The sequence below is a fragment of the Pipistrellus hanaki genome, assembly GCF_964339955.1.
Source record: "Pipistrellus hanaki genome assembly, chromosome: 1".
NCBI lineage: Eukaryota > Metazoa > Chordata > Mammalia > Chiroptera > Vespertilionidae > Pipistrellus > Pipistrellus hanaki.
Window position 1 is genome coordinate 167,277,009 of NC_140503.1, and position 18,885 is coordinate 167,295,893.

At 39.7% G+C, this 18,885-nt stretch overlaps 1 protein-coding gene across 1 annotated transcript in view; it reads right to left on the reverse strand.

The window, feature by feature from the left end:
- The window catches only part of BTC (betacellulin), a 39,010-nt gene extending 20,362 nt beyond the window's left edge, over window positions 1-18,648 (reverse strand). The window contains exons 1-2 of the mRNA XM_084886150.1: window positions 18,274-18,648; window positions 834-932 (exon numbers count right to left, since the gene is read on the reverse strand). Coding sequence (XP_084742276.1) covers window positions 834-932; window positions 18,274-18,406 — 232 coding nt within the window. The 5' untranslated portion in view covers window positions 18,407-18,648. The remainder of the gene's footprint in view (window positions 1-833; window positions 933-18,273) is intronic.
- Between the last annotated feature and the right edge of the window lie 237 nt (window positions 18,649-18,885).

The following is an 18,885-nucleotide window of genomic DNA, read 5'->3' on the forward strand; positions in this document are numbered from 1 at the left end:
GGGAAGAGTTGAGTAGTAGAAACAACTCATGGTCGACAAAGCCTAAGATAATTATTATCTGGCCTTTTATAGGCTCGACCCTTGCCTTAGACTAATAATTAATAATTCAAGCATTTCCAGGGGGAAAAATGTAAAATTATTGCTTTCTTCACATATTTTAAGTTGTGGAATAGGAAAACAAATAATTTGAATAGAATATGGGAATTTTTTATTAATCTAGTCTAAGATAGAACATGCCAGAGCATGGAGCACACATCTGTGACACTAAAGTAGTGTTATGATTAATAATAAAAGCACTAGCTCTGACCACTTCACTCAGTCAGTTGGAATATCCTCCCATGAACCGAAAGGTTGTGGATTAGATTCCAGATCAGGACACATATCTAGGCTGAGGGTTTGATGTATTATATGTGTGGGAGGCAACTGATCAATTTTTCTTTTACATCGATGTCTGTCTCTCTCTCTCTCTCTCTCTCTCTCTCTCTCTCTCTCTCTCTCTCCTCAATAACTATATCCTTGGGTGAGAGGTGAGGATTAAAAAAAATAAAAGAATGTAAGCACTAGGATTACAAAGGCCTGAATGTGAATCCCGGATTTGCTCTTTACCACCCGTGTAACCTTTGCCAAGTTACTTAATATTACCCAGCTCCTATGGCTTGTGAGAGGAGTAAATGAATTACTTCATGTAAAGCACTTAGCACAGTACCTGGTGTATTAGTATGTGCTAAAAAACAAAAAACAAAACTACCTAGTTTTATGATTACTATATAATCAAAAAGTAAACTTAACAAGATTGAAGATGAAGATGATGAAATACAAAAATTAAGCATTACCTGCACAATCTTCTCTGGCATCTCCACAGAGAAGGCCATCATTCTCAGGACTTCTGGTTGAGTTCCCATCTGCCGCAACACAGTGGAGGATCACTAAACCTTCAAGTTCAAAACAGAACGAAAACAAACATGAAGACTTGAATATTTCCTCAAAGTAAAATACTCTGTCAAAATTATGACCCTTTTATAAAAATAACAAGCCTGTGGCCTCCATTTTCAATTCATTATCCCACAGGAAGGGATGTGTACACAAGCCAGCATGTCTCATTCTTTTAAACTAACAGTGCAGAAGACAGAATTCTCAAACCAGCATAACTATGCACCATAAGTAAGGAAACTTGACCATAATTTGTGATAGAAACTTATCATACAAACAGAAAATAGAGTTCTTAGCCACTGGATGAATTAATAAATGAGTTTCCAGTGAGAATGGATGATAAACAATATGGCAACTTACTTCCTCCATTCCACAGAGACCAAATGTTTCTTAAGTATTAACTACTGAGTTCCTTCCTCTTGGAAAGATATGACTTAGACATGCAATTTGTAGGAATTATTTTAAAACTTTGTTTACATAAAACAAATTGATAATTGTTGAAGCTGGGTGGTGGGTATATAAAGAGTCACTGTGCTGTCCTCTCTACTTTTATATATATTTGAAAATTTCTAAAATAAGAACTTGGGAGGGCTTCCAGTAAAGATGGCAGTGTAGATAAATGTGGTACTTGCATCCTCTCACAATCACATAAAAAATACAACTGAACTACAAAACAACAATCATTCAGAACTATCTGAAATCTAGTTGAACAGAAGTCCTATAACTAAGGATACAAAGAAGCCATATTAAGAATGGTGGGAAGGGGGGGAGGAATGAATGGCAGGGGGATCAAGGCATAAAATGAGCTAGTCCCACTCACACAAGTGGTGGATAAAAAATGAGAAGGATATCTCAGCTATGGTGTTACTCCTTGAGGAGCAAGGGGTCCCAGCTGCACAACTAGACTCCCAACCCAGGGTTTTAGTGCTGGGAAAAGAAGTACTCATAACTTCTGGCTGTAAAAAACAGTAGGGAGCCGAAACTGGTTTGGCTCAGTGGATAGAGCTTCGGCCTGTGGACTGAAAGGTACCGGGTTCAATACCGGTCAAGGGCATGTACCTTGGTTGTGGGCACATCCCCAGCAGGGGGTGTGCAAGAGGCAGCTGATCGATGATTCTCATCGATGTTTCTAACTCTCTATCCCTCTCTCTTCCTCTCTGTAAAAAAATCAATAAATATATATTTTTAAAAAAGGACAAATGCTATAGTGCCCCAAATACCATATAATTTAAAAACAAACAAACAAGCAAACAAACAAACAAAAAAAAACAAAAAACAGTTGGGACTGTGGCTGAGTGAAAGGGCATTCCTCTTAAAGGGCTCACCCATGAATTTACTCAGACTTACTCACTCTGAGCTGCAGGTACAGCAACTTGAAAGGAACCAGGGATATACTGTGATGAAATGAGTTGTCTGGCATCTAGGTGTTGGCAAAGGCCATTGCTCCTTTTTTGAGACACTCCCCACTCCACAGAGCCAGTAGACGGGTGCCATATCTGAGTCTCCAGCAAACTGACTATCACTATTCACCCGTCCTTGTAATTCCGAGACCCTGTCCCACCAACTTTTGGGCACACCCAAGTATTTCTAATGGATTTTCCATATAAATGGCCTATCTTGGCTCATTCTTTGGACTCTTGAGAGATTTTTAAATCTCTCAAACAAGCAACAACATCTGACTGCAGCACACCTTGTACCTCTCTCTAAGTAGCCCCAGGCCTGGCCTAGTAGCATCCAGTCTTAGTTCTTAGCTTAACCTCTCCTGAGCACCTCCAAGCCCAGCACAAATAACATCCACTGCAGATCACTCAGTAGCTTGTGCCAGTTAGCCCCAGGCAGAACAGGTGGTTGCTGACCTTGGCCTATACATTCTGGAAGGCCCTGGAGCCAGCACACCCAGTGGACAACTTCAGATCACATCTGGCCTGGTGGGATTGGGCCTAAAAGGGCAGTCCGACATCCCTCGAGGGGTCCCAGATTGGAGAGGGTGCAGACTGGGCTGAGGGACACTCCCTCGCCCCAATTGTGCACTGGTGGGGTCCCTCAGTCTGGTCTATACCTTTTCACAATCCAGCACCCCTTGGGGGATATTGGAGAGCCAGTTTCAGCCTGATCCCATGGGCCAGGCTGAGGGACCCCACTGCTGAACAAATTCGTGCACCAGGCCTCCAGTTTTGTTATAATGGCCAAAAGTGGCTAGAGAGGGAATTTCTACTTTGCACACTCTGAGACTTGAAATAAACTGTAGTTTATCTAGGAGATAGTAAATGGATATTAGATTTATGTCTCTGGAACTCTTAAAGAGAAGGCAAAGCAACAGGATCTACATTTGGGAGTCATGGAAAAGAAACTGGTATTTCATGCCATGGAAGTGGGGTACTCAGAAAGATCTATGTGAGAATGGAAATATGATTAAGGACAGAATCCTGAAGAACATACATAAAATAGAGGGGTAGAGAGAGAAACATCTTCAAGTGACTGAGAAGAAGAAGCCACCGAAGTAAAAAGAGAGAGTTTTCCTAAAAGAATTTGATCAACAGTGCAAAAAAGATTGATGGAGAATTACAGATAAGAGCTGAAACACATTCATTGGATATACAACCATAAAGCACCAGTCATATGTTGCTAGAGAAACAATAGTGGCATGAAGAGGATGCAAATAATTACAGATTATGCTTCAAAGATGTGAAACTGAAGAAGGGAGTGAGAAGACTAGTCAATATATATATAGGAAAACGATTTTCCTTGTTGTTTCAAATGTGAGAGAAAATGGACAAAAATAAGACAAAGGGATAGAAGAAAGGCCTAGCATGAATTACCAGTAGATGCAGAAAACCTTGGAAAGTTTAGCAGAAAGGCAGGGACTCTTCTCTAATTACTGAAGTCCCCTCTACCCATAGGAAATGTTCCAAGGCCCCCTGTGAATGCCTGAAACCTCAGATAATACCAAGCCCTCAATTTTTTATGTTTTCTCATATATATATATATATATATATATATATATATATATATATATATATATCTCAGATCTAATTTAGATAGGTACAGTAAGAGATCAATGAAAATAACTGAAAATAAATCAGCTATCACAATATACTGTAATAAAAGTTATATGGCGTTATTAAGTAAAATGAGGCTTACTTGAACACTGCCATATCTGGTCAGTCCATTTAATAATTGAGACAGCTACTAAGTGACCAATGGGTGGGAAGTATGAGCAGTGTGGACACGCTACCCAAGGGGATGCACTGCTCCAGCAGGACAAAGAAGGAGAGCAAGAGATGTGATCATGCTTCCAGAATGGCAAGCAATGAAAAGTCTTTAGAGAATAGAGCTTAAATGTATTTTATATTTTGGATACCTCACCCCATTGTTCAAAGAAATCCAATTCTAGTTTGAAATGAATGAGCACCATCCAATGGGTTTCTCAATTTTCACACTATTGATATTTGGGGCTGGCTAAGTCTTCGTTGCAGGAGGCTGTGCATTGTGGGGTTCTTAGCAGTGTCTGTGGCTTTTACCCTCTAAATGCCAGTAGCACCCCTCCTTTCACTCCTAAGTTCTCACAGCAAAAAATGTCTCCACACATTGCCAAATATCCCTGGGAAGAAAATGTTTGTGGTTGAGAACAACTATAATTCTTTCCTAATTCTTTCAGTACCTTTAAAAAATTTTTTTATTGATTTTTCACAGAGAGGAAGGGAGAGGGATAGAGAGCTAGAAATGTCGATGAGAGAGAAATGTCGATGAGAGAGAAACATCAACCAGTTGCCTCTTGCACACCCCCTACTGGGTATGTACCCGCAACCAAGGTACATGCCCTTGACCAGAATCAAACCTGGGACCTTTTAGTCCGCAAGCCGAGACTCTATCTACTGAGTCAAACCGGTTTTGGCTCTTTCAGTACTTTTTAATCCAATATATAGCTTTCATTTTGTATCTACTGCTTTAAGTCAATTGCACATAATCAAAGTCTTAAATTTTGACGTCTTAGGGAAAGTACCATTACTGTGGAAAGATCACCAAACTCATTATAATTCGCTATAAAATTTTGAGTTCATTAACAAACTGTCCTGACCTTTTCCTCAAGAAAAATTAAAATCATAGGTTCCCTGCCCTTCCCATAATCTAATAAATGTCAATAAAATAAAAATACCATAACATAGTTTGTAAAGGAACATAATGCACTATTATAATAATCATTATCTTTATCAGAGAAGGTACAGATTATATTTTAGATAAAATATGGTACATAGATATGAAAAACATTAGATTTTCATTTAAGAGACTCACTAATTATATATTTCAAAATTAGTAAGAATATTAGAGGCATTAAGATCTTTTACCCACTAACTTTCAACTCCCATAAAATCATTTCTTGGGAGAAGTGATCTCTCCCACCTTTATTTTTTCAGTACAGAGACTTCACTCTCTTCAAAAGCATTCAATTTCAGTGAGACCATTCCTCCATTCTATCAATCACAGTCATTCATTCATTCAAAAATTTATTAAACAGCTTTACAAAGACATCTTGATATTGACTTGGTTTTTGCCTTCCTGTAATTTTACTCTGCAACATTAGAATCACTTAGAATAAGTGCAATATCTCTTTTTCTTTTTTCCATGATAGATTATCATATATTTGAAACCAGCTATCAAGTTTTCTTGAAAGAATTTCTTTTCTTCAGGCTAAATGCCCTAGTTCCTTCAACTGTATTTTACCTGACATCATCAAGACCTTCATAAGCTTTGTCACTGTCCCCTAAGTGCAAGGTCAGAATAAGTGTCATTTCACCTGGTCTGGCAAAGACAGCATAGATGGGGCACTAAGCCTTCACATTGTGGGCACCATATTTCTAATAATGTAGCCCCAAAGAGTCAGGTTTTTTTTTGGTTGCTCCATTAAATACTTGGGGTTCATTTGGGTTATATTAAAATGAAGTTAGATTGTTTTTGTACTGCTGGGAAGCACTGTATTAATGGGATTATTTATTCTGTTTTGTGTCATTTTAGTTTTTTTCCTAAAAATAAGATTTTACACTTGGCCCTTTTAGATGTTAGTGTGTTAGATTTCACTATCATTCAAATATTTTACAATCTTTTTGCTTTCTTATTATTTCATTTGATCTTACCTCCCTGCTTCACATGACATGAAGAATTTCTCAAATGCATTAAAGCAAAGAAACAATAAAATAAAATAATGTTAGATTAGCTTGTTTGCTAAGTGATTAAAAATGGAGTCCCTATTTCCAGGGTTACTTTTTAAATATTAAGTCCACTCATAAGATTAAAGACAAAAAGGAAAAGAAACCCTTTTCTCCTTTAATGAGTCAAAGCTCCATTTACTATTACTGTTATGCACTTTGAGATTCTCAAATTAAAAATTACTGAATGTATTAAAGTATTATCCCTGTCAGCCAGCATGGGGGATGAAGTCATTGAGAACAATACAGGCATTGAAAGAGACACAGCATGACAAGGAGCATGACCCACTGTCTCAAAGTTACTGCTGATGCTGAGGTAAGTCGTATACCAGCTGGGTCAACTATTTAAAAACATCAAATGTGACCAACCTAAACAGTCATGTACGTTGTATTTGCCTCATCTCTGAGCTGAATTTTTCATTCTTAGAGCCAAGAGCATTTTAACCAGGAATAGGCAAAAGTAGGTTTACAGTTGTTTATATGGCAAATAATACAATAATTCATAAATAATGATACAAGAATAAATTATAAACCTACTTTTGCCCAACTCTGTATTTCAAAAATAAATATAACATTATCACAAAATGTCACTTAATCTATATTCTGATAATTTGGGACATCATTTTTAGATATCCTCACATCTACTTGTGTCTAATAAACCCATTGATTTCTTATCAATCTTATTTACGATTTGAACCTCACTCCACCCCCCGTTAGAAAATCTAACTGTAAATTAAAGGATAATGTATTAAGTTATGAATATAATCAGAAGTTGGAAGACTCTTTCATAGTCAAACACATTTTCATTTATTTTAAAGGGAAGCAGATTAATGGTACAAGGATATGTTTCAACAAATGAAAATGGATTTGAATCTTGATGTACCTTTTAATTATGAGTTTTATGATTATGATTAAGTTATTCAATTTCAGAGTTCCCACCCATAAACTGAGGCTCACAATATATAACTTACACATTAAAGATTTACCTATGTGCTTAAAGGAATGAAAAAAATAAATTATGAATTAGTAAGCCTGGTAATGTCTGGCACATGGTAGTCACTCAACAAAATAGCAGCTATAGGAGATCTGAGGTAAAAAAAGAATTCTAATAACTCTGATAAAACATTCTCCCTCTCATAAATGGCTATTGAAAAATTCCTACATTTATGGTGTGATTTGCCTTCTGTATAAAACACATTTATGAAATAAACTACATAAGATAAATATACCTACATTAGAGGCCAAATACATGAAGATTTGTGCAAGAATGGGCCTTCCTTCCCCTGGCTGCCTACTACACTGCCTTCACTCTGGCCAGAGCCATCTTTTCACTCAGAACACCTGTGTCATGACCATGGCAACAATGTAAGCACGCCGCCCCTGCCCTTGGCTCCTTGGTGCAGGTGCATGCAAATTAAACCGCCATCTTTGTTGGATTCATTTGCATAGTCACTCCTGATTGGCTGATGGGTATTACATGGTATGGTCAATTTGCATTTTACTCTTTTGTTATTGTAGATATACAGTATACACTAAGCAGTGTGTTTATATGTATGTACTCAGTGAGGCAAAACCATTTGTTGGTCTTTCCTCATTCTGTTTCTTTCCAGTGGTTTTTTAAAAGAGATTTGAAGTGCCTCAACTGATTGGTAGAACTATGGTGTCTTCTACATGTGTGGTTCTCTATACTCTTAACACAGTTTTGCCAGTGACTCAGCACACTGCTTATACCAGATGAGATTACTGATTCAGTTAGTTGTTTAAGTGATTCAGTGACACAAATATAATAGACTAGAGGCCCGATGCACAAAATTCATGCAAGAGTAGGTCTTCGCAGCCCTGGCTGCCTCAGCCCTCACAGCCTCGGCTTTATCCAGAAGGTCCTCTAGAGAGTCATTCTGCTGTTTTGCTGTTCAGTCAATATGCATATTATGCTTTTATTATTATTATAAATAAAGTCAGATCTTAGATGATTTCAAAACCCAGTTTATTATAAATTATCTTTCTGGCTTTGGAAAAATAGAGTTAATAAAGTTTTTAAAGTTTAAAATCAATATTCTGGGAAATTTTCACACTATATCTTTATTGTCAAGAATAAAAACAGAACCTTAAGTATGCAGTATAGATTTAGAGCATTTTCCAAATTCAAAAAGAGATCCCATCTAACATGAAGCTGAGAAAATATCCAGGGATAGAAATGATGTTTAACATTGGGCTGTGGTTGGCTAAGACAAAAACTGTGAAATAGGTGAATTTGATATTGGTGTTCTTCTTAATTTTTTCCCCCTGTAATTATCGTTTTTATTGACCTCCTATAATCCAGCATCCTTATACTACTTCAATATTCCCCCAAATAGAACATAATTCTTTAATGTATTACCATTTCTAAATGTATTTGATTTTAAAACAGACCTGCAAAGGAAAAAATGACTTTACTAAAAGAGATACATGAGAATCAAGTGTCCCAACCTGAGTTTTAGAAAGCAGAGACTGAGAAACAGATTAAGAGATTATCATTTTAGCCGAAACTGGTTTGGCTCAGTGGATAGAGCATCAGCCTGTGGACTGAAAGGTCCCAGGTTTGATTCCAGTCAAGGGCATGTACCTTGGTCGCGGGCACATTCCCAATAGGGGGTGTGCAGGAGGCGGCTGATCGATATCTCTCTCTCTCTTTGATGTTTCTAACTCTCTATCTCTCTCCCTTTCTCTCTGTAAAAAATCAATAAAATGTATTTTTAAAAAAGAGATTATCACTTTATTTGAGACATACAAAGTCTGGGCTGTGAGAATGAGAGAAGAAATAAACTAAAAAGAAGGAGGCAAAGCAAAGCAATTTGTGTACAAAGTGAAACCCAGAGACACAAATTTGCTCAGACGACATGTTCACCCATACAGGAGCTGGGCTAAGTATTCCAAAGGAACTATGTCTTCAATGAGTCCACAGGAAAAGAATGAAGGAAGAATTTGTCTGTTCCAATCACTTTCATCATTCATTTTCTACTTGACAAAATGTCCCCCACGGAATACTAATTTCCTTAATTTCTGGTCCCTTGGTGAGTGTGAGCCAGAACTCATGTTTTGGGAGATAATGTTGTACAAAAAAAAGGGGTGACCTGGTATGGGTAGGGAGCAGAGTAAAAGACAAAGAAGGTACTTGAGGGGGTTTGAAGAGGTGCACCATGTTTGTGTCCCGGTACAGTGAAGGATATCAGGACATCTTATGGAGAGCCATGTTCTAGGACAGGGAAGAATTTTTCCAAGGTCTCTCAAATTGTGGCACCCAGAGAACAGCCTAATCTTTGAAACTGAGAGATAGGTTTTTAGATTTCCAGGGCCAGGAAGGGAAGCAGAGATGAGGGCAAAGAAATAAGAAGAAGGTCTTCGTAAACAGTTTATGTCCATTCAAACTTAGGAAAGCAAAATATGAACTCCTTTCTCCCCCAATGTAAAATTCTATTCCAAACAGTAGAAAAAATATCTTGCTGTTTAAGATGGAGAATGATGGATCACACTTTTTCTTAACTCATCAAAGTACTCCACATTCATATTTTTAAAGCCTGGAGAGGAAAGTAATTTAACAACCTGTCATATATAAACTGACTCATATATCTGAAAACTGTCAACACCACTCTAAATGCCTTTGCCAGTAAATCATGCTCTTTTTTTTTCACCATGATTGTTATTAAATCTGTGACAACATTGACTAAATTGAATGGGACCCCATAATAACCTGTAGCTAGTTTCTTAGTAATCATCATTGTCAAAACTTGACTTTTTGATTCCTATTCCTTTATGACAGGAACAGATCAGTCAGACATTGTAATACTTTAAATGAGAAGCTCCACGTGTCACTGAATTTCCACAATAGTTCAGAGAGAGGAGGCAAAAAAGAGCCAAGAAAAAGAACAATTTGATCCCAGGGAGGATTATCCAAGTGCAAAGTGAAGAGGAAGAGTGCAGTTGGCCTTTGGATCTAGAGATAACACAGCCTTTGACCCCTGGGGTAGGAGCCATCAGACTCTAATAGTGGTATAGAAGAGAACATAGAGTTTGAAGTAGCTGCTTAACCAACCTGAAAACCATACACAAACCCACCCAGAATTTAGGTTTGTAAACTTAGGTTAATCAACCCAACTTAGCATTAATCATTATTATCTTTATTAATGAAATCATTGCAGAGATCAGAAATAAATAAATAAATAAATAAATAAATAAATAAATAAATAAATAAAATAAAATAAATAAATGTTAGGTAGTATCGTTAAAGTACCAGGTATACAAGAAATAAATTCTCTCGGAATTACAAAAAGAGGCAATGTGTTAAGTGAAGAAATCATAGGGAAATGTTTCATAGAAGATGGGAACTAAACAGTAGTAAAGGCAATGACATAGAAATGAGTTTGATATGTTTGGGACACAATGAATTAAGCTGTCCAGCTGGAACAAAAAAAATATAACAAACAAGAATTTTTTAAAAAGGGACTTCTTGATGTGTATGGTAGGAACATGAAAGAATTCAATTGATATTCTTGTGTAACCTATGGAAGCAAGACTCATTAAGAAATGGTCACACCACATATTTCCAGTTGGAGCTTTGTAATGTCTTTTCACCACATTCTGAAAGATAGATTCCCAATTAAGGATCTGAGTAGTCTAGAAACCCATTCAATAAGTATTTAATAGTGGTGAATGCTGTTGAATAGAAATTAGTAAGAAAGAATGGGGTGTGTTTCCTTTGGTATGCTTTGCTAAGGCAAATGAGAAACATAGCTTATTATTCTTTTCTGTAGTTTTAACTGGAATATAAATCACACTTCCAGTCACTCTTTTAACCCTAAATTACAGGATAATTGTGATTTAGTTTTTGCCCTAGTTGGTTTAGCTCAGTGGCTAGAGCATCGGCCAGTGGACTGAAGAGTCCCAGGTTCAATTCCAGTCAAGGGCACATGCCTGGATTGCTGGCTCAAGCCCTGGTAGGGGATGTGCAAGAAGTGGCCAGTCGATGATTCTCTCTCATCATTGATGTTTCTATTTCTCTCCTCTTCTCCCTTCCACTCTGAAATCACACACACACACACACACACACACACACGCATTTTTTTAATTTATTTTTTTTTAAAATATAGTTTTAAAAGCAAAAACTGAGCCTGTTGCATAGGATCAGTACTACACCCCAAGATAAGGATCACGAGAAGGCATGTTCACTGTATCCAGTTTTGAGGGGGAAATCTCAAGTAATTTTATTTCATTTTTCAAAAATTCTTTACCATTTGTTTCCCAGGTCTCCAAGTTTCCTACCTTTTTATTCCTTCCCAGAGAAATCTACTGACAATTTCTTAGTATGAAATTTTACCAACCAACCTCCAAAGCATTTCCAAAGTACAGTAACATCATCCTGAGTTCTTAGACACATAAGAATCATTGGTAGTTATTTGGTCCACCTCTGTCTCACCTAGGAATCACCTCTGTACAACTTTCTGTAGTGTCATTCAGACCACAAACTTGTCCAGGCATGGGGAGGTCACCACCTCCCAAGTCAGCAGTTCCCATTGTTTCAAAGTTCTACTTAGACGGAAATTCTGCCTAAATTAAGACAAGAGCTCTGCTTTCTGGAATAAATAAATAAATACCACCGTTTATCTCCAGGACTCTTTTCATCCCTGCAAAACTGCATATCTAGACCCACTAAACAGTAACTCCCCAATCCCTCCTCTCCTGGCTCCTGGCAACCACCTTTCTACTTTCTGTTCTCTATGATTTTGCTTTTGTCTTCTTTTAATATAATGCTATTCAATCTTATAAAATATCCATGGACTCAGATTTGAACACATATATACTGAGGATTTATTATGTCATAGGTACTGTGCTAGATCCTAAAATTTTAATCAGTTAACTTATTTCTTTATATTTTTCAGCCATATTTTTTTAGCTAGGTGATTGTCCAATCTCTTGTAGGATCTTTAAAATACATATATAATAAACTTTATTTTGATACAGGTTTTCCCCATTATCCAAAAGTATAATATTCTTATGAAACCTTTAGTAAGCTAAAATGGCATGAAGTAAAGAAGCAATTACCTCAGAACAAACACATCTTGCTAACGGATGCACAAAAGAAGCAGAAATAAAACCCAGATGCTCACAGACACAGTACAATGTTATAGCCGCTTGATGCTGAGATGCTGAGGGTAGTTCCTGGGTAAGAAGCGTGGGGGCACTCTTAGCGCTCAGAGTGCTCGCTGCCTCTATCATGGCTGGCTACAAAACAAATACTGAATGCTGCTTTTGGTTTTCACAAAAATGAAAATTTTCTTAGGATTTCTTTCACTTAGTAAAACCCAGTACTAAGGTAGGACTTTTGTAAAAGTGGAGTAGTGTAAAGTGAACTTTTGAAAGGCAAGGGAGACCTGTAGATTTAGATTTATAGGAAACTGCTAAGTATACAGCATCCCCATAGTATACTCTCACTCACTCCCATTTCCTGAACGTTATCATTTTGCATTATTGAGGTACATTTATCAATACTAAGAATCAACATTGATCCATTAATATCCACTAAAGCCAAGGCTTTATTCTGATTTCACCAACTTTCCATTAATGTTCTAATTCTGTGTCAAGATTCTTAGCAGCCTCTGATCTGTGACAGGTTCTCAGCTCCACCTTCGAGAGGGGCAGTATCAATATATATATATAAAACTTGCAATTATTCTGTTTTTCCTTCTCTTGGAAACTCTTCAAAGAGTTATATTTATAGGAACATATTAACTGGACTTCAGTGGGTCTGGGGAGAGGCCTGATAACCTTTACTCTTTACATTCCTTGGGAGAACAATCAGATTTGGAGTCCAAAATAGTTCACATCTCCATGGGGGGGGGGGGGCAGGGGGGAGCTCTAATTCACACATGGTACCATAAACTTGTCTCTCTTGGGTTAACAGCCTCAGAGTCTCATAGATGTTCTACTTGTTCCTTCTCCTTCCTAACCCACTCATGATTTGTCAATATATCCTATCAACTCTTGCTTAGAAATATTTATTGAGTTTATTCCTTTCTCTTCATTGCCTGGTCCAGACTTTCTGGGCTAGTTAACAGTAGCTTTCTCTTTACTTGCCTCTTATTGTATTAGTTTCTCTTTTTCTGATCTACTCTGCACACTATAACCAGTATTTAAACCACTGCATACTCTTCATAATTTCCCTACTGAAAAATGCCGCAATAGCTACCCAGTACCCATTAGTATTTGTACTCCCAAGAAGAGGTCTTCTGGCATGAGTTAGAGGTCCTCTGACATAACAGTACTAAATTAAGTAAGGCTAACTGAATTAATACACCCATGATTTTCCAAAGAGGGAAATGTTACATTAGTAACTCAACCAACTCAGTAAAATTGAAATAAGGCAATAAAGCTGAACACAAACATTGTTCAATTTTTGTCACTGTTTTGGAATTAATGTTTCTAATCTACAGGTCAGATAAATAATATAGTACATATTCTCAAAAGCAATGTGAAGAATAAGTAAAAGTATTTCATGGCTATTTGACTTAGCCCTGCTGATAAGCAAAGTAGGTTATTACCTAATTGATGTGACTTAATATTAAATGCCCCATATCTGTCAACCATCTAAAAAGTTATCTTATTTCTTTGAATTTTAGCAATTAGAAATTCATTTAAGCTACCAAGATTCTCTTTTCAAGATACAAATATGCCTGGGAAAGCTAGGAGCCATTACAGGATGAAGCATACCCATTTCAAGCAAATTGCTTTCCTCTTAAGTTGTAGTCTGAAGTACTCCTGACTGGACTTCAGATTCTTTGTGAACCCAGAGGTCTGTCAGAGCAATTTGAAAGTGCATCATGATCATGGCTTCAGCCTAAACTGCACGCAGCCCTGATTCTGGCTTGTCTGGCCCCTCCTGGAAAGACACTGATCCTTAGGGAGATGCTTATGAGCATGGTTCATGGATATTCATGTCTATATCCTGGCATGAGCTGACTACAATGAAAGGGTGAGAAAAAACAAGATGAGGTTTTCCCTCCAGGCTCTCTGTGGACTTAAGGGGCACAGGAGTACTGGGGTGAACAACCTCCACAGAGATGAGGCAGTGCCAGAGGCTTGCGCCCATGGGAGAGACATAAGTATCCTCTGTCCTTTGCATCTTCCATTTGGGCACAGGCATTGGCAGGCCAAGCTTCAGCATGCCTGCAGTACTGGGCTCTCCCAGAATTATTTGGGCATTTCCACACCACGAGAGAGCATCATGCAATGGCAAAAACTGATTTGTAACAGTTGTTAATATGCAAGTGTGGCCTGTGAAACATGAGGTTTTTGAAGAGAAAAAACACATGCAAAAACTCGATGCTCTTTTAAGTCAAAATCACATCTGAAGAGGCAAATCCTAAAATCTTTGGTGTTTGGGGCTTCATTTACATCATTTTTACAATGGGAATTTTACCTGCTGCCACCTTCTGCTTTATAACTTTAAAGCTAGATATTATTGTATAATCATGAATACATTTATGTTTTCTAGATTTAAATAAGAACTTGCAACTTTAGATTTTAATGAGAGCATATTTTTTTACCTTAAAACACACTCTTTTTTAAAAAGAAAAGTTTTTCCCCTTTTTCATTGGTCATAATTTCAGTGCTAGTGTTATATAGCAAGTGGATTTGAGGGAGAAACTAAAAAAAAAAAAAATTACAGAGAATGACTCAATTTCTTTAAGATAAAAAACCTACTTTAAAGAAAGTTATTGCCCCTTTACCATACTTTTCAAAGAATCAAACATCTATGATTATCTCTGTGATGATAACGTTTGCCTAAAACAGAGATCTCATTACATAGAAAATGGAAGTTAAGTGATATTGTAAAAAGATTTTCTCTTAAATTTCCCAATAGAAATGTTGGTTACAGATCACTACAATGTCAGGTTGGTAAGAACTTTACTCTCATCTAAAGAAACTGCTTCATTTTGCAAATGAGAGAAACAAGGCCCAGAAATTTATAACTTGCAGGCATCTCTGAGTCACAGAATAGCAGAGTGGAAACCAGGTCTTGTGCCTGCTCATTGCAGTTCTCAAGGTACTTTTCACTGCCACACACACACACACACACACACACACACTGGCTAGTGGATCACACAGTACTAGTACATTGCTCACATTCCGGAAACACTGATGCCAACAAATGACATTCTTTGGCATTTTGCAGCCAGTGGAGCTTTTAGGTGATCTAAAGACCCAGTTCAATTCCCTAAGTCAAATATTCAACAGGGCAGTTGTACATTTAGGTTACTCTGAGTACACAATAACAATAGATTAGGGTTTTTCTGCTTTTTAATAGGTTTTGAGGAAAAAGATAAAGCACCATGTGATAGTGAAGGGGGAAGAATGTCCATTAACCTGGAATAACAACTTCTATCATAACATTTCGCCAGGCACATCATCCTAATTTAAGGCCAGAATTAGCTCATGCCTGGACCACAGCTGTGAGACAATCAGGACCCTGGCCTCCAGCACCTCTCCCCTACCCCGCTCCCACACTGCACCCCACTGACCGATTTACCTCTTTGAATCTTTGTTTGCATTATATCATTCCGTATTCAAGACCCATGATGGTGTGTGTTTAACTGTTTAGTGATTCATGTCCAAATATTTGAATGTAACTTTTTTTGGCTCTTTATAATCCATCTGTCTCTCGTAAATTCTACTTTCTGGCATGCTGACTGACTGTCTCTCAGTTAAAACAATCTTATTTCCATCACCAGCCCTTGTATATCATTGGCGTCCTTTTCCTACTATTTCAAATCCTACCCAAGCTTCAAGGCACCCACTCGTGTCCTCCACATAGCTGTTCCCCATTCCCCCACCCTTCACCATTGATAGAGGTAGCTCTCCCTTCCCAGTTTAATAAATTTTTCTCTTATTGTGTCATATCTGTTAGTCTTGTATCCCCAATTCAATGTAACATCTTTTAGAGCAGCAATCATGCCTTAGAAATTACATCTTGGAGTTTCTTGAGCCCTCATCCCACTCCCATTTCCATATACTCTAGCATCTTGCTGACTGTAGCCGATTCTCAGTAAATGCTGTGGGTGTTGGACAGTCCATATGAGTTGTAAGGAGAAAGTTCCACCTTCCTCCAGAACTGGTATAGCATCAGCACTGGTTCTGGGCATAACTCTTGGAGCCACTGTTCTCGGAGGCTCCACATCACTCCACCACTAACCTGTTCCTGCCTTCTTCCTTCTCTGCAGGATTTGTTAAATCAGTTCCTTCTCTCTAACCATGGTCTGCCCACTAAAGCCAAGGTCACAAACCTTTTCAGCCACCTCTCTTACTCCCAGGACACAGCCAAATGAAAGTTTCCATTTCTTTTCCCTCCGTAGAGAAATCACAGCCCTTCCTAGGCTGTAGACTCTTCAGCTGGAAGACTCTTCTCTCCCACATGAATGCCCCAAACCCAGGTGTTCCTGCCCCTCATCCCAGCAAAGCCTGCAAAATACTAGTTTTTCTTCCCTCCACCTCCCCTCAAAATGACCATGATGTGGATGGGATGCCCTGAAGTGGTAGGGGTGTCCTGCTACCTTATCACATGGGAGGGTGAAGATAGCCAGGCTCCCAGCTGCTTACACACACACACACACACACACACACACACACACACACCTGCACCTGCAGTTCCAGGCCCCTGTCCGCCAGCACAACTCCCAAGGGGGTGGGGACAGCCTCCAGGGGTTTCTGGGAATCCTGCAAATCCTCCCACCTGCCTCTCCCCTCTCTTCCCTCACACCACTGGACCACACCCAGTGGTCCTTAACCTAACAACCCCAATTAAACCTTCAAAATGAAGAAAACTTTTCCCTCCTGCAATTTCTCCTTAAAATAAAGAATATACAGTCACATGCTGCTTCAGGAGGACTGGCCAATGACGGACCACCTATAGGATTGTTGGTCCCCAAAGACTATTATGAAGCTGAAAAATTCCTATCAGCCAATGACTTTGTAGTCATCATGATGTCATAGAGCAACACATTACTCATGGTGCATGGTGATGCTGACGTAAGCATTCCTAGTCTGCTGCCAGTCTTATAAAAGTATAGCATATACAGTTATGTGCAGTACATATCACTTGATGATGATAAGAAGTGACTGTTACTAGTTTATGTATTACCTATGCTGCATTTTTTATTGTTATTTCAGACTGCATCTTTCTATTCTACTCCTTAAAAACAAGTGTCCTGTAAACCAGTATGCTTTGTTACACTAGCAGCGGTATCATACATCTGGTGTTTACCAAGTGCCCTAATTGCATGGCTTTCTCTTGTGCTTGATTTAATTTCATGTTGCTTTGTACAGTTACACGTTGTATAGGCTTGGGACCTAGGAGGACGAGGCTATACCTTCTTGCCCGGGTGTGCATTAGGCTATATCTTCTAAGTTAGTGTGAGTACACTCTATGATGGTCACTCAGCGGTGAAATACCCTAACAGCGCCTTAGAACACGCATCCCCGTCTAGCATTTCCTTTTCCTTCGCTTCCCTATATCAGCAACAGGAGGTTCTGGTCTCAGAAGTTGTCTTTTCTCCTACAGCTCCCCCAGCTGCCCCAGCGAGAAACAGGTGTAAGAATTCAACCCCAAATCTAGGCCAGCTCCAGTCTCCCCAGGGGTAATCTCTCTCTCACCTCTGGCACACACACACACCAAGCAAAGACCCACCCACCTTGCCCAGCACTGCCAACCCACATCTTAAGCCAAGGAATTCTCTTTCCAACTACTCCCAGGATATCTTTCTCTTCATCTTCCATGCTCCTGCTTTTCCTCCCACCAATTCTCACTCATGACCACGGTGCCCCCACGGGGCCCCCCTAGGTTTTGAGGGCAGCCTGCCTGGTCCTGCGCTCTGTGCTCACAGCTGCAGCACCAGCCGCTGGGCCACGGGTCCCTCCCGCCCTCTCGCAGCCCCAGCAGGTGCCCCATCGCCAGCCCTTTCAAAAGTCGCACTCTCCCAGCGGTCCAAGTTCCCTGACCTGCCCCTGTCAGCCCCACAGCTCCCTGGGTCCAGGTGCCAGCTCCGATCAGAGGTCGCTCTCCCTGTGACGCAACCCCAGCTTCCCTCCTGGGTCTCCTGCACCCACTTACCCAGGGCCAGGAGCAGCGGCAGGGAGCCCGCGCCGCTGCCCGGGGCGGTCAGGTTCATCAAACCCGCGCTGCGGGGCGGGCAGCCCCTGGACGAGCCTCCCGCCTCCTTCTGAGCCTCTTTTCCAGGCCACATGGGCGTCCAAGGAGGTGCCTGGCAACTAATCCTGGGAGCCAGAAGGAAACGAAACTACTCCTCCGGCTGGAACCCTGGCTACAGGGCAGGCAAACACCCAGGGCGGCGGCCTCGGATCCTGAGTGTCGCTGGGAGGAGGGAGCCTCCTATTTATTTCTGCTCTTTCTGCACACACCCCACCAGCAGTGAGGCGCAGGAAGGCGAGGTGGTAGCCTCCAGGTGGTTCCCAGCCAAATTGCCCCACACCCACACGTAAATTCATCTCGGGGATGCCCTGGGGCCAGCTCAGCCGCTCCACCTGCTGGGTTGTTCCTGTCCCTCCTCCTGGGGCAGTAAACAGGTAGCCGGGGAGCAGGGAGGGAATGCACCGCAGGGGAGTCAGATGTGTCTGTCCTGCAAGGCCTGCAGGCAGCCCAGGGAGAAGCCTGCGCTCAACTCTCTGGGAGAAGCAGAGGTTCACATGTGCTCTGGAATTCTAA